The sequence below is a fragment of the Sus scrofa genome, chromosome 17 (assembly GCF_000003025.6).
Source record: "Sus scrofa isolate TJ Tabasco breed Duroc chromosome 17, Sscrofa11.1, whole genome shotgun sequence".
In the NCBI taxonomy this organism is placed as follows: domain Eukaryota; kingdom Metazoa; phylum Chordata; class Mammalia; order Artiodactyla; family Suidae; genus Sus; species Sus scrofa.
In genome coordinates, this window is record NC_010459.5 from 36,624,393 (window position 1) to 36,640,673 (window position 16,281).

Here is a 16,281-nt window from a genome sequence, read left to right on the forward strand (position 1 = left end):
AGCTGTGGTGTAGGTTGCAGACACGGCTCGGATCCTGCGTTGCTGTGGCTCTGGCGTAGGCCAGAGGCTACAGCTCCGATTCGACCCCTAGCATGGGAACCTCCATATGCCTCGGGAGCGGCCCAAAAAATAGCAAAAAAGCCAAAAAAAAAAAAATCACATACGTTATGTCAACCTTGATTCTATCAAGAGGAAAGTCTCCATTTGGCGCCAGTCTATGGTAACTCTCTCTCTTAAGTTTTTAGGTATCCTCTTTTAACTCAGAACAGAACTCACCCCTAAAGTCCCCCCCCTCAGATGACGGTACCCATGCAGAATGTAATGTCACCGTTTTGTCTTCATTGCATTTAATTTTACAGCTTCCATCTCCTCTGTCAAGTGGTACTGGCTTTCCATTTTTTTGGTATTTGATACTTTAAAAAGTAACTCAGTTTTAAAGGAGTGCCCATTGTGGCTCAGTGGGTTAAGGACCCAACATAGTGGCCGTGAGGATGAGGGTTTGATTCCTGGCTTCGCTCAGTGGGTTAAGCATTCAGCATTGCCGCAAGCTACAGCGTAGGTCACAGGCACAACTCAGATCTGGCATTGCTGTGGCTGTGGTGTAGGCTGGCAGCTGTAGCTCTGATTCGACCCCTAGCCTGGGAACTTCCATATGCTACACCTACAGCTATTCAAAAAAAAAAAAAAAAAAAAAAAAAGGTAAGTCATTTAAAGAAGCTATTTAGGAAATAATAAATAATAGTACAGGTAGTTCAGGGATATGGCAGAACCATGCACGTAGTGGACACTGGGGTTACTCACACAGACAAGCTGATGCTTAAGCTGTTTTAATAAAGAATCACATTTCTAGAGGAGGAAGATTCAGGTCTTGCCTCCTGCTCTGAAAAGTCCTGTGTGTGATAAGCTTCCACTAAATGGCTACCGAGGTCTGCATGGCAGCTGCTCTTTGACAGGCAGGGCCTCCCAAGTGGTCTTTAAGGGGGAGGCGATGGCCCCACTGTTTTTGTTTAAGGGCCACACCCACAGAATATGGAGGTTCCCAAGTTAGGGGTCTAATCGGAGCAACAGCTACTGGCCTATACACCACAGCCACAGAAACATGGGATTTGAGCCGCATCTGCAACCTACACCACAGCTCACGGCAACGCTGGATCCTTAACCCACTGAACAAGGCCAGGGATCGAACCCGAAACCTCATGGTTCCTAGTTGGATTCATTTCCGCTGTGCCATGATAGGAACTCCAGGAGTTTAACCACTGTGTTAGCAACTCCTGTCTGTCCCTAAAGCCTCAGGGACTCACATAACCCTTCTTCTTTTCCTGCAGTTTGAAGAGCTTCCTCCACTCACCACGTCCACGCTGGGAGCCCTGATTCCCAAGGTACAGAAGCCTGGTGCATCCCCATGTCTTTGGCTTCATGCTCCCTCTTGCTGTCCCCGGAGCTGGGTGGGAAAGGAAGACACTCAGCTTCAGGGTGGGGTGCTCCCCCAACCCCACATTGGGGCTGCAGTGAAAAAGCCTTGGAGGCCAGACCCCTAGGAGGTGGGAAGCATAGATGGTTGAGGTGGCAGGAACCTGAGCTTTCGCAGTGGCCTGGCCTGCACAGGTCTAATCCCAGCTAGGCCACTTCCTGGCTGCGTGTCTTTAGGCAAGAGTCTTAACATCTCTGAGCCTTAGTTTCCTCATCTGTTAAAAAAAGCTGCTAATACCTATCATACAGATTCATCCAGGAGAGCAAAAGCGATGAATGAGATAATGCATGTAAAGATGCTGACCCGGCACATGAGGGTGTGTGGAGGCCTAGAGGGAAAGAGCCAGGTCTTTGGAGCAGACAGACATGAATCTGAATTCCAACTCAGCATGTTCCCTTTGGGAAATGACGTGTCTCTGAGCCTCAGTTTTCTCATCTGGAAAATGGGCTACATGCCCACCTCAGGATGGCTATGGACCTAGGATTTGAACCTAGGCCTAGAGTAAGCATTTGATAAATCTTGACCATGACTGTTCTTGTTAATAACAACAAATTATTTTATTTTATTTTTTAACATTATTTAAAAAAAAAAAAAAAGAACACAAATGAAATCTTGTTGGATTACCCGCCACACCCAGTTGGAACAAAAGCCTCTCTCATCCCAGTTCTCACCCCAGCTCTGGTCCCAGGCCTGCTACCCTGCACCTGGAAGCAAGGAGATTCTTACAACTGCAAAGCATTGCTGTAATTTCTAGCCATTTTAGACATTTAAAAAATCTCCTTTCCGCCTGTCCTGCCTGGTCCTGGGTGGAATTCAACAGAGGCAGGGAAGGAGACCAAACTCAAGAAATGGTCACTATCGCCCTCGTGTGGTTGAAATCTGAATGGCAGGGCACCATTGCTAATGTCAGCCACAGTGGCTCTCCAGGAGGCAGGTGGACCCTTCAATCGACAGGACCTTTTAGGTATTGGATCACTTCTCATGTGTACTGCACATTATGGTTCATAAAAGTTTAAAAAAATTCATTCTTTCATTTGATGCTAATCATCCCTCCATCCATGGAGCCAGAAGGGATGAGCAACCCAGTTTACAGATGGGGAAATAGGCTCAGAGCAGCCACATGATATGGCAACAGCACAGCTGAGCTAGAGCAGGGTTTGGGGCCTTCATATGGGGCTTGTTCTTCAGCAGAGAGGATTCAGGCTAGACAAAGAGGAATGTCTCCTGGAGACCCAGACTGGGGCAGAGTCACCAGGTGAGGCTTGACCCTACAGCTGGAATGGTCATCCAGGGTCTCCTGGCTGCTATGGTAAGAGTTCAAGGTGACTTCTCAGGGTCCCTGTGAAGGCAGTATTGCTAATTCTCAGAGATTCTGCAGATTGGAGTGGAGGTGGTTGGTAAACCAGGTCCCTTTGGGGAAGTGTTCAGAAAATCCTTTTGTGACAAGCCAATGCACCAAATCTTTGACTGGTTGAAAGCCACTCTGCCAAAAGGCAAGTCCACTGAGTGCCCAGTTGGATGAATAAATAGATTTGCTGTTAGACCAAGAGCTTATCCAAAAGAATTTTGCTTTGTGTTCAAGAAAATGAATAGAATCTTCTTGGGAGCAGGACCCACCCTGCTGTCCTGCCCATGCACAGCACTGCCTAAAAGTTACATTTAAATTGGTTTCTTTTTAAAGTAACTTTGTGGTTTTCCCCATATATTTATGCTCATTTCATATATTTGAGAAAAAGTGTTCCTTAACGTAGACTTTTTGATAAATCAGTTATTTAGCAAATATGGGAAGCTGGTTATTTGATGCATTGTCCCTTTAGCGAATTAACTTTGGGGGAATTAGTTTGCAGCAAATGGGTTCAGATCCCTCCTGCTGTGGGTCTCTGGAGACCCCAGCAAATCCAGGTGGGTGGGGCAGGCTGTACCTTGCTCTGGGATGTCACTGCGAGACACTCCAAATTGTGGACTTTCTCATTCCGGTGGGGAATCCAGAATCAGTGGGAGGGGAGAGAGGTCCTAGGCTTCTGAGTCACGCAGACCTGGCCTCAACTCTCCTGTTGGCCTTGGAAAATGTGCTCGATGTTTCCCTCTGAGCCTCAGTTTCCTCATCTGTAACATGGAAAAAATACCCTATGGCATTGTGATGTGTCAATGAAGTCATGAATGTCCAGCACCAGGCCCAGTGCCCCGCCACCCACCCACCGCATGATCCCACTAAGTACCAGGTTTTGAGCATTTCTACCTGTCAGGCATGGGGTCTGAAGCTTTGCTGGCCTGATCACGTAGAAGTCTCACGGTAACTCAGTGTGAGCAGCCAGGAGAAGGCAGCCCTCTGGCCAAACGCCACAGTGGGTGGAGGCTTGACACCTGGTTTGTAGGACTCAGCAATGTTCTTGAGTCTGATGGTATCCAGGGTGGGACCCCACGCTATGTGCTTAGAGGTTGGCTGATGACACTCTGAGCACACCTCTCCCCTCCCCACCAAGGGCCCCCCTCACCCCAGCCCGGTGTCCACCCACAGGTATTCCAGCAGTATCCCGAGTCCCGCCCCCTCACCATTAGGATCCAGGTGCCCAACCCACCTACAGTGACACTGCAGAAGGACCAGGCGCTGGTGAAGGTGTTTGCCACCTCTGAGATCATGGTCTCCCAGCCCAATGACGTCGAGACCACCATCTGCCTCATCGACGTGGTGAGTGGGAGCGGGTAGCTGCCTGGTCTCCAGGAGTCTCCTTCCAACCCCCACGGTCCCCACCACAGTGACTACAAGCCCAGTTTGGGGGCCAGATGATCTGATTCAAATCCAGGCTTTAAGCACTTCTAGCTGTGTGACCTTGGGTGAGTCATGCCCCTCTCTGGGCTTGATTTTCTCCTGTACCATCATGGGGGTGGCAGCAGGGCATCGGTGAGATGCTCAGAGAAGCACCTGATGTACTTGGAAGGCTCCAGAAATGTTGGCTGCTATTATTCTCACAGGTCGTGTATCAAATTAGTCCTTGGTCATTCATTCAGCAGTATTTATTGAGCACCCATTAGGTGTTATGTTTTCTACTAGAGGCTGGAGAAAGGGGAAAGAAGACAGATGGTTCTGGCTTTCTTGTTCCTGGTACCTAGTAGGGGAAAGATATAAACACAACAATTTCCACACTTATTTCATGGAGGGAGATCCTCTTAAAATCACGTTACTTCTCTGATCAAAAGGCTTTTTTTCAAGCCTGAAACAAAAGCTACTCCCCTAACAATGGTCCACAGAGTCCTTCCAGAGCATTTCCCAGCCACCTTTCAGCTCCTTGGTGTTCTCCCAACATGCCAGGCACAACCCCCACTCCCCTAGCCCCCCGGCTTTGCACGTGTTGTTCCCTCTGCCTGGAATACTCTTCCCCCAGACATCTGCGTGGCCCACTCCCTCCCTTCCATCAGGTCTCTGCTCAGAGGTCACCTCCTCAGAGATGCCTTCCCAGACCACCTGTCTCAAACACCCCCCCCGCCCCCGTCTGCCTCCCAGGCTTTATTCTGCTCATAACCTCTACAGGACATGATCAAATGCATGTGTTTGTTAGTTTGTTACTGGGCAGAGACACAAGCTGGCTTATCCACTGTAAGGAGCCTGGCACGGGACCCAGCACCTAGTAGGTGCTCAGTAAATATTTGCGGGAGGAATGTGTTAAGTTGGATTGAGTGCCGTTTCCCGCTCCACTATGGATGCTTCAGGCTGAGAGGCTTAGGTTCTGTCGCATCTGCTGTGTCTTCACGGTCCCTCCTCTCTGGGCTGGAGACCACGTGAGCCACCTCTAGTCTGGGGGGTGGGTGTTCTGGACTGGAGCCAGGGCAGACTCCACTCCAGGGGTAGTCAGATGAGAGGTAAAAGGCCGATGCTCACCCAGGAATGGGGATGGCGGCCCCTGATCCAGGCCCTTGTGGATTAGTCCTTACTGGGCGGAGATTTTTTCCATCAATTAGTCCAAACGTTTGCTCCAACTCAGAACCCTGCTGTGACCCCTACTGCCCCCAGGATCAGCCCTGACACCTCTCGCCCTCAATTGCCAGCCTGGTCTGGCCCCACCCCCACGCCAGTCTCCGGAAGTCCTCTCACTCCTTGCTCTCTGCCTTCTCTGGCCCCTCCGCTAATCTCTTTCCTGCCTCAGCACTTTTGCACACGCCCTTCCTACTGCCTGGTCACTCTCACGTCCTCTTTCCCACTTGGCCAACTCCTCCATATCCTTCAGACCTCAGTGCACACGCCGTTTCCCCAGGATGGTTTCCAGAGCCTGTGTAGGTCCCTACCATGAGCATCCTCCGCCCCTGCTTCTTCTCCGTCACCCCAATTATTGTTAACTAATAACATCACCTGAATGTGTTTGGGGCTTCTTTTTTTCCATAAGAACTATTTGCTTTATTTTACTGGGAGGGGGGCAGGAAGGGCAAGGAGGCAAAGACGGACCTCCCTACAACGAGGCTTCCGAATCGGAAAGTGTGGACCTTTTATACCCCGGTACTGAGATGGGGCGGAGCAGTTATGATTGACAGTGCTGATGACCAATCCCATCTGCAATGGCTGGTCTGAAGCCGGCTTTTGGGCTGCAGGCCACGCCCATGCCCTCTGAGCCCGCTCAGAGAAACTTGGAAGAACACCCCCCCGACCTTCTTGGCTTCCTGTGACAACTGTCTTTCTGAGGACTGTCCCAGCCCTTGCTGTGACTCACTTGGGCACAGCAGTTAAGGAAGGCAATTTATGATTCCCAGCTCCTTCCCTGCGGTAGTGGGGAAAATCCATTACACGGTGAGGGTTACTGGGGGCCGCACCGTGAGCCTCGAGCAAGCCAAGGCCAGGGTGTGACGCCACGGCCAGTGTGGACGCCACTCCATTCACCTTCTCTTTCCTCCAGGACACAGAACTCTTGGCCATGTTTTCCGTGGTGAATGATAAGCTCATGATCGACGCCAAGCTGGACAAGTAAGCGAGTCTGTCTGCTGCCTCTGGCTCCCGCTCCTCAGAAAGGCCTCTTAGGTGCCACTGTGACTGGTGCCACCTCACTGAGGGACCAGGGAGGGCATGGCTGTCGAGGTGCATCTGGGGGGCTGCACAGGGGAAAATGGGCGGTGACTGCAAGACTCCCAGCACCAGCTGGGCAGGATGGGTGGAGCTGTGAGCTTCAGGGAAGGACCTACCGCGACAAAACATGGGCAGTTATGATGCTGCAGTGGCTGTGTGCCAGGCTCTGCCCTGGGTACCTCCATGTCTTATCCACTTTAGCCCTGTGGAGTCGGGGCTATACTCCCCTTTTAAAGAGGAGAAAACTAGAGCTCAGAGAGGTGGGTTTACTTACTCAAGGCCACAATGTGAGAACAGAGAGGGGCTGTGAGCCAACTCTGATCTGTCTGACCTGAAGCTGCATTGAATAGTTATAAGCACAGGCCATGGAGCCATGCAGTATGGATTCACATCCGAATGTGACCACCGACTGGCTGTGTGATGTAAGCCAAGTGATGTCCTGGCTCTGAAACTCCGTTTTCTCATCTGAAAATGGGTATCACTGTCTTTACCACATAGGAGAGTATTACTGCATAATAACAGAACTATTATTTAGTGGATGTGGTCTAAATGCCAGGCTTTCAGCTAAACCTTCCATGTGGCTTAATTCACTTAATTCTTGGCAATGACCCATGTCTGTGATTCTTCCCACTTCCAGAGAAATGAGTTTGTATGCAAATCTGTCAGCACATCCCTAGTGCTTTGTAAGGTACCTTGTGATATGATGCTAATCAGAGCCATTCAGGAGTTTCTAAGGTCTGAGACTGAGGCCTGGGTGGGAAGCAGTGTCCAGCCAGGTGAAGAGCTGGGAGTGGGCAAACTTCCAGGCTCAGGAAAGAGCTTGTGGATGGAGCAGTCAAGGGGAAAAGAGGATGAGAGTGGGAATCAGGAAGGAATCCAAAGCCGGATCCTCTCCCCTGAGAAGAGGCTTCACTGTTGCTCTCTTGCTGGACGCCAATCCCTCCATCATGTCTCTGCCCTGTGAGCGGGTCTGGTTCAGCCTCTCTTGGGTAGAACTGTTTGCAGGTAAGGTTCAGATGCAGTGAGACTAAAGCCCTCTCAGTGCAGAGCAAGACCTTGAACCCAGGCCTCCGGCCTCCCCACTTAGAATAGCACAGCAGCTGTGAATAGCGAGGCCAGGGCTTCCCCTCCCCAGCTCCATGGCCCTGCCCAGTTCCCCGGGAGCCTCCAGTTCCTCTCCCATGGGGCTGCTGGTGGAGCAAGCGAGGCAGCGGCGATTGCTCAGGCGTGAGTGGGAATCACTATGTACCAGGCGTGACTCTAAGGGCCCTGCTTGAATGATCTCATTAATCCCTGCAGCCACCCACTCTGCAGAGGAGGAAACTGAGGCTAAGGGAGGTCATGTATTTGCCAAGGACGCACAGCTGTGATGTGAGCCTTATGTGTGTGGCACAAGTTCTGGTACATAGTGGAGGCCAGTCTTATTCCTGTGAATCCCTCAGATGGAGAGAGGCCTCCGTGAGGAAGTTGGTGGACGGGCTTCTGATAATTGATTGAAATGTGAGCCCCTTAGGATTCTCAGGCAATTCCTGCTTCTAATAAGCGGTTTCTGTATCCGCAGGACCAGCCTCAACCTCAGAACCTCAAATGTGGGCAATTTTGACGTAAGTACCAAGCTCAGGCCCCAGAGTGAGACCTGGGAATGGCACCCATGCGAGGCTGGTGGGGGGCCTGGGGTGTCCATGAATTCCAAAGCCTTGATTGGCACCAGTGCCGTCAGGCCTCATTTTATAGGTGGACAAACTGAGGCCTACAAAGTGAGTGGGGGGCAGTAGCCCAGGCTCCCAGCTCCTCCTCCGCCTATGGTGTCCCATTTCAACTGACTGCCCTCAGGGAGATCACTTGGCCCAAATTCCTCCACCCCAGGGTGGGGGGCAATGGGGGCAGCCATGTCCTTTGGGGCCCCCTCCCTCCCTGGATCAGGGGGCTCAGCTTTGTCAGTGACTCTTGGCAACACCGACCCCCTCTGAGCCGCTGTCCTCATTTGTAAAGCAAACAGGTTTAGATTTATGTCCGACCCCCCTTTGACCCCCACATTCTGGAATTCTGCTTTTCTAAGGATCTGTGAATCTGAGATGCTCCTACTCTAGAATTTGGTCCTGTTACATCTCTTTTGTTCATTCTCAAGTCCCCTACCCCACCTAAAGCGTCACAAATGCCATTTTCTTTCATAAATTGATCATGAAATAGATGCTTGCTTTCTGGGACAAGCTTGGGTCAGATTCCCACTTGTGCAGAGACAGGCAAACCCACTGTGTTGCTCGTTTGGAGGCTTTTCTCACCGAAAAAAGCCCTGGCATTGGTGTGATGAGCTTCATTGTATAAATGGAGAGACTGGCGTCCAGAGAAGGGCAGTGGAAAAAGATGCCAATAGTTAATGTGAAATTAGTGAATATTTATGGAACAACAGGGATTGGCACCAGGCACTAAATGAGGCTTTTAGTATTTTTTGTAGCAAACTTTTCTCATTTCATCCTCAAAACAAACTTACGATTGGGTACAATTTTTAGCTCACTTCCCAAAGAAGAAACTCAAACACAGAGAAGTTAAGGGACTTGCCTAAGGTCACAGAGCCAGTAAGAAGCAGTGCTGGGATCTAAGGTCCAAGGTCTTGTCACCGTAGTGCCACGTGGCACTGCACCACGGCAGGTATTTGACACAGAGGAACTTAAGTTGGGTTTTGACACGCACCCTATGAAGTAAGAATTACCTAGTCCCATTTGCAGATGTAGAAACCAAGGTTTACAGAAGAGAGATTATATATGAAAAGACTCAAGGCCAAGCATTTTACATGATCCTCTCACCATCATGCAAGCGAAGCTTGCTGGCCCATTTCAGAGCCAAGGAAACTGAGGGTCAGAGAGGTGAAGGAACCTGCCCAAAGGCCCATGGAGGCTGAGCTGGGGTGGGAACCTGAAGTGCTGGCTACAGAGCCCCAGGGACTTCTGAGCCACCATTGTGGCTTCATCATCATGGCCAGGGAGACCTGAGCCTTACCGCGAGCCTCGGACCAATACTTGCCTCCCTCCGGGCCTCAGCCCTCCCATCTGCACAGGGAGCAGGTGGACCAGGTGCACCTTGGGGTTAGTGGCTTGGTGGCTCCAGAATCCCGGGGGCTCTCCAGCTCCCATATTCTCCAGGGGCAGCTGTGCAGCTTCATCTCTGATCACAGGTCAGGGCCTCAAGGATCCCTTCGGATCTGAGCCAACCACTGCCTTTTCATCCTTCCACTGCAGGTCGGCCTCATGGAGGTGCTGGTCGGGAAGATCTTTGACCTGGCGTTCATGCCCGCAATGAATGGTGAGAGCAGGTGTCAGGGCCTCTCTGGGAGCATGTGACTTGAGGACTGGGTGGTTATTGGTTTGTTGAGCCTATTTTTTTTTTTTTTATGCCCTCTCCCCCTTCCATGGGATAGGGAATTCCTGGGCCAGGGATCAGATTCAAGTCACAGTTGCAACCTATGCTGCAGCTGCGGCAGCATCAGATACTTTAACCCATCATGCTGGGCCAGGGATCAAACCTGTATCCTGGAGCTGCAGAAATGCCACTGATCACATTATTCCACAGTGGGGACTCCTGTGGGGCATATTTTGTGCATAGCTCTTTTACCTCAATAGTAGTTCCTTTTCTTTCTTTTTTTCTCTTTCTTTCTTTCCCTTCCTTCCTTCCTTCCTTCCTCTTTCTTTCTTTCAGCTGTATCTGTGGCATGTGGAAATTTCCAGGCCAGGGATCAAACCGGTACCACAGCAGATTCAACACTGGATCCTTATCCTGCCGTCACCAGGGAACTCCCATCAATAGTATTCTGAGAACTTCATTCTAAGCTTATTTATTTCAGCCTCTGAATGCAAATGTTACATTTGAAGTCCATGAACATGCAAATGACTTCCATTAACATCCTTATTTTCTGCTTTTGCTATATTTCCTCCCCTTATTTGGCTGATTTTTCTGATTATCTATGCAAACTTCTGATTATAGATGAAAATTATTGTGTACATTTTAGAAAGTCCTGAACAGTTTAGAAAAGAAAACCTCACCTCCCAGAAGCAATTAATCCCAACATCTGGGTATATTTCCTTCTAAACTCTTCTTTCTCTATTTTTTAAAATACAGTCCAAGATATTTCTGGAAATTTTTGTATGTTTCTTTTTAGTTGTGGTAAAATATACATAACATAAAATTTACCTTCTTGACCATTTTTAAATGCACAGTTCAGTATTGTTAAATATATTCATGTGGTTGTCTTCCTAACTTATTTTTAATTGTGTATTTGTTGTTTAATTTGTGTACTTTTAGTTATAAGGGACTATATGCATACATTATTATTATAAAAATTTCAATCAGGGGAGTTCCCTGGTGGCCTAGTCATTAAGGATATGGCATTGTAACTGCTGTGGCACGGGTTTGATCCCTGGCCCTAGGACTTCTGCCTGCTGCAGGTGCAGCCAAAAAAAAAAGTTAGGGAGTTCCTGTTGTGGCTCAGTGGGTTAAGACCCAACAGAGTGTCCATGAGGGTGCAAGTTCGATCCCTGGCCTTGCCCAGCAGGTTAAGGATCCGGCGTTGCCACAAGCTATGGCATAGTTTGCAGCTGCAGCTTGGATCTGGTGTTGCTGTGGCTGTGGCATAGGCCGGCAGGTGCAGCGCCCCTTCGACCCCTAGTTTGAAAACTTCCATGTGCTGCAAGTGCAGCCTCAAAAAGAAAAAAAAGGAGTTCCCATCATGGCTTAGTGGTAATGAACTTGACTCGTAACCATGAGGATGCAGTTTCAATCCCTGGCCTTGCTCAGTGGGTTAAGGATCTGGCATTGCTGTAGCTGCAGCATAGGTCACAGTTGTGGCTCGAATCTGGCATTGCTCTGGCTGTGGCAGCTGTAGCTCTGATTTGACCCGTGGCCTGGGACCTTCCTGTATACCTCGGGTATGTCCCTTAAAAAAAAAAAGAAAGAAATTCAATCAGTACAGAGAAAGCTAAAGTTGTTCTTACAGTTATCCCAAACCTCTTAACCCAGAATCTGCCCCCTAGGCAGCCACATTGTAGCAGGGTTTACTTGCCTAACTTGATAACTAGAACAGACTGAGTGTGGTGCCTCCTCTCTGCGGCCACTCTTTGAACTATGAAGCCCCTGGAGGCTGGGACACTGGCCCCATCAGTCACCTTGTTATGATTGGAAACTTTGGTCTCCAGCCCTCATGCTGCTGGGCTCCGACCTCTCTCTCCCTGGTTCCACTTCCTGGAAGAGAGGATGAAGCGGGGCGCTATCAGCTCTGCCAGCTGGGTTCATTTGGAGAGCTCTCGATGTCAAGCAGATCCTTACTCTGGGAACTGTCGCCAGAGGAGGCAGAATCGGGTTCACAGAAAAGCACTGGTCACCAAGCTTATGCTCATTCCCTGGCAGGAGAGGATGATGTCAGGGGCTGGGCTGGGCTGACCTGGGAGCCGAGATCTGGAGATTCCCATCCTGGCGTGGCCTCAAAGAGGTGCTTTGAACTTGGCAGCAAGTCCCTTAGTCTCGCTATAGTGCAGTTTACTATTCTCAGAAGTGAGAGACTGGGTTAGATCCATGATTCCCAAAATGGGTTCTGTAGAAAACTAGTCCCACAAGATGCTCTGAGAAAAGATTTCCGTGGCCAAGCAAGTTTGGGAAATACTGAATAGAATCCCTTGGGGTAGATTCACAATGCCCTTAAGTCTCTGAAAGATCCTGCTAGAGGAGTTCCCAGTGTGGTTCAGTGGGTTAAGAACCTGACAAGTAACCATGAGGGTGAGGGTTCGATCTCTGGCCTTGCTCAGTGGGTTGAGGATCTGGCATTGCCGTGAGCTGTGGTGTAGGTCACAGACACGGCTCGGATCCCGCGTTGCTGTGGCTCTGGTGTACGCTGGCAGCTGTAGCTCCAAGTGGACCCCTAGCCTAGGAACCTCCATGTGCTGTGGGTGCAGCCCTAAACATACAAAAAAAAAAGATCCTGCTGGAGTCAGGAAGTCTGTTCAACCTCACTCAATCCTGTTCCCCCCACCTGCCATTTCCTGCCTCCCTTTTTCATCTCCTCTTTTCCTTCTTTCTTTCTAGAACATTAGCCAGCATGTCTGCTTAGGCTCTGACAGTCGAAACCAAGCAGTACTTGGTGGTCACTTGCTGGGGCCCCACCTGCATCCTCCCACACCTTCATTCAACAAACACCTGTCTCCTCCTCCGGGCCCCGCCTGGGGCTGGGCGATGCTGGGGACAGAGTCCTTGCCCAAAGAAACTCATAATCTGGTGGAGGTGACAGCTGCAGAGAAAGGGGATTAATATGCTATGATTTCTCTAATGGGGTTGTTTGGGAAGGGTGGTGGCAGCCCGGAGATGCTTGGCCTGGGGTGGAGGAAGCTTTGTAGAGGTGACATCCCGAGGCTCAGGGAAGCTCAGAATTCAGCGGGCAGGCAAGGGTGAGGGAGTGTGCTGGGGCAGGAGGACCTGCAAGGACCAAAGCCTAGAGGCATCAAAGAAATGGCTCATCTTCTTGAAAATACTGGTGGCTTCTGGAAGACCGTGCCTCTTGGCCGCACTGACTGTGGTTGATTTTTTTTCCCCCCACAGCCGTGCTGGGTTCTGGTGTCCCTCTCCCCAAAATCCTCAACATCGACTTCAGCAATGCAGACATCGACATCTTGGAGGTAAGGGGAGACCTTGCTTTGTTCTGCTTTGCCTGATGCAGCCAGGAGAGGAGGAGGGAGGAGAAAGAGGATGAAGGGCGGGGCCACAGGGGCCTCTTCCTTTAAAGGATGGGGCTGGAGTTCCTGCTGTGGTGTCACCATCACCGGATCTGCATTTGTCTGGTTTGGGATCCAGGATTCCACTTTGCCTTTGGTTGTCACGTCTCCTTAGTGGCCTTCCATCTGTGACAGTTCCTCAGTTTTCCTTGTTTTGATGACCTTGGCATTTCTGATGAGTCTGGCCCTTTTTGTGGGATGTCCCTCGATTTGGACCTGATATTTCCTCGAGATGAGATTGAGGTCCTGTATGTTTGGCAAGAATGCCACCAATGATGCCCCGCCCTTCTCAGCGCACTGTGTTGGGGCACATGATGTCAGCATCTCATTCCTGGCGATATTCGCTTTGACTTTGTGGTTAAGGTGGTTCCTGCCAGACTCCTCTGTTTAAGTTACTATTTTTCTTTTTGTGACTAATAAATATCTCATGGGGAGATACTTCGTGACTCTGCAAACATCCTGTTCCTCATCATACTCTCTCCCCCTAATTTTGGCGTACATGGATGGATGGCCCTTGCCGGCAACAGTTATTACTGGGCTGTTTGCTCAGTGGTGATTTGCCGTTTCTGTAATTCCTTTCACATGTATTAGTTGGAATTCTGCTGTGAAGAAAAGCCATCTCTTCTCTCTCATTTATTTATTTACTCATTATTTATGTCTGTAAGGATACATGGGAATTTATTTTGTTCCATGGATTAAGTCTATTACTTTTATTATTTATTTTGTTGTGACATTTTTAATTATGAAAACTGGATTTGGGAAGCGCATGGAGAGGGGCTCAGGCCTGCTTCTCTTAGTTTGGAAAAGAAGGAGATGAGGGGCAGGGAGGGAAGTGTCTTGCCCATGAGCCCACGTACAGGGCAAGCTAATGACACAGCCAGGGTGATTCTCAGGCCCCAGTTGTCTCCGCTGTGCAGAATTACTGCTGCTGAGAAATGTGACTTGCCTGCTCCGAAGGCAGGCAACTGTCTGCTGAGGCTGCGGCCAGAAACCACCCCACCCACTAACTGGGTTCTCTTTCTGCCTCCCAAGGACCTTCTGGTGCTGAGTACTTGAATGACAGAGGCAGAGATGCTGCTGCAGCCGTGAAAGAAGCCAGAACCATCCCTGGAAAGGCTCAGCCTGTCACAGTGCCCAGCTCCACGTCCCTTCAGCCCCACCTAGGGTCCCTCCCCATCCTTCCACCCCTCTTCTCACCTACCCTGACCATGAGAAAGGACCCAGCCTTTGGCCCTATTGGCAAATAATCCCATCCATGGTCGGACCCCGGCAGGGGGTAGGAGGTCACCTTGAGGACCGAGACCTCTCCGACTCCACGCTGGTACCCACCCTGCGTACGTCTTGCTCTCAATAAAAAAAAATTCCACTTTCCCTGCAGATGGGGTGAGTCTCCTCAAAGGACCCTTGCTCAGGGTCTCAGTGTTTCTTCCAAGCCTTCACTGGGGATCCTGGTAGATGTTGCTAGAGCGCACGAAGGGTAGTTTGGTTCAGTTCATGACAAAAATGCCAGACGTCTCTAAGGACCCTGAGGATGCGCAGGGCGGGGCCTTCATTCAGTCCTCGCTGCCTTCTTCAGCGCCGGCCTTGGTTGATCCCTTGTTTCAGTGCCTCCCCCTTCCCATCGCCCACTCTTCAGCCTCTGGGGAGGGCCAGGACCCAGAAGCAGCAAGTTCAAAGTCATCAGACTACCCGCTGCCAGAGGGACTGCCTTCTAGCCTAACTCCCACGTGCCAAGATAACAAGGGTCTCTTCTCCTTTCTCGGCTTTCAGTTGCCTTCTCCCCTCCCCCTCCTCTCTGTGTTCCCAGCATGTCACTTGCCCAGAAGGGTGGGTGGGTGCCTCTCAGGTCCCAGGGGAGAGAAGAAAGGGCCACAGAAAGATACCCTCCTGCTCCATCCTCCTGAGAGCTGTTTGTTGAGTGCTTGCTCCCTGCTGAGACTTTGGAACTTGATCTCAGCCTCATGGGAGCACCATGAGGTAGGTACTAGGATGGTCCCTACATTTCAGGTGGAGAAACTGAGGCACCGAGAAATTCAGTGATTTGCCCAAGGTCACACAGCTGCAAGGTAACAGAGCTGGGGTTTGAACCTGATGGTTTAGCCACAGGGCGCATGCCCTCTCCACTCACCACCACACTGCCTCTGTTCATAACCTGCAGGGTGCCGATCCCTTGGCTAGATTTGGCCCCAAAGCTGCGCAGTCCCCAAAGCAAAGACAGCATAAAGAGTCAAGCACCAGCACTTCCAGGCTTCTACCAGGAAGAGAGACACATCACTTCCACTCAGACTTCATTGGCCAAAGTGGGTCACATGACCCTGCATTGCTCTCAAGGGGCGGGGAAATGTGATCCTTTCCTAGGCTCGGGAGGAAAGGAAAACCAGGTATGCTGGTGAGCACAGGAAGGTCTTCCACGCTCTTCCTCTTGGGTAAGTGAGGCGGGAGATGTAGATGAGGCTCAGCAAGGCTCTTGTTGCCATAGAGATTCTGCAGAAATGCCAGGCATCTCATGCCTTCAGGTCCAAGCTGGGGAGGTACAGATGCAGCTGCAGCCCACAAAATGAGCAAGGAAGCTCCCAAATTGGTTCTTTATAAGCAAGCCCTTGGTTTCTACGAATAAAGCCCAATGACTATACATCTAGTGAAACCTAGACCCTGGCCATGTGTTGTCTGCTCAGAGCAACTGCTCCCCAGCCACCGCTCCAGGGCTCCTGGAAACCCAGTCTGCTGGTCGGTGAGGGAAACGGCCAAGCTTTTCAATTAAAAGCAGACAGCATTTTATAGAGAGGTTCTTTTGCCACAGGACAGCTTACACATCACCAGTCTCGATTCTGACATCAGGAGGTCATCAAAGAGCGAGACGTTTGGAATGGGTTTCACATTCTATCACTATCACTTGGTTGACTTGATGAGGCCCTTAGCCTTCTGACCCTCAGTTTTCCCACCTGTAAAATGGATGATAATAATAATAATAACTCTCTAAGATGAGGGTAAGGCTGTTTAAATGAGAC

General features: G+C 50.3%; 1 protein-coding gene across 1 annotated transcript in view; it reads left to right on the top strand.

The window, feature by feature from the left end:
- BPIFB4 (BPI fold containing family B member 4) overlaps nt 1-15,011 on the top strand; it is a 29,599-nt gene extending 14,588 nt beyond the window's left edge. Inside the window, exons 10-16 of the mRNA XM_021077979.1 lie at nt 1,326-1,379; nt 3,990-4,160; nt 6,355-6,422; nt 8,083-8,125; nt 9,758-9,821; nt 13,101-13,177; nt 14,306-15,011. Of these exons, the coding sequence (XP_020933638.1) occupies nt 1,326-1,379; nt 3,990-4,160; nt 6,355-6,422; nt 8,083-8,125; nt 9,758-9,821; nt 13,101-13,177; nt 14,306-14,329 (501 nt within the window). The 3' untranslated portion in view covers nt 14,330-15,011. The remainder of the gene's footprint in view (nt 1-1,325; nt 1,380-3,989; nt 4,161-6,354; nt 6,423-8,082; nt 8,126-9,757; nt 9,822-13,100; nt 13,178-14,305) is intronic.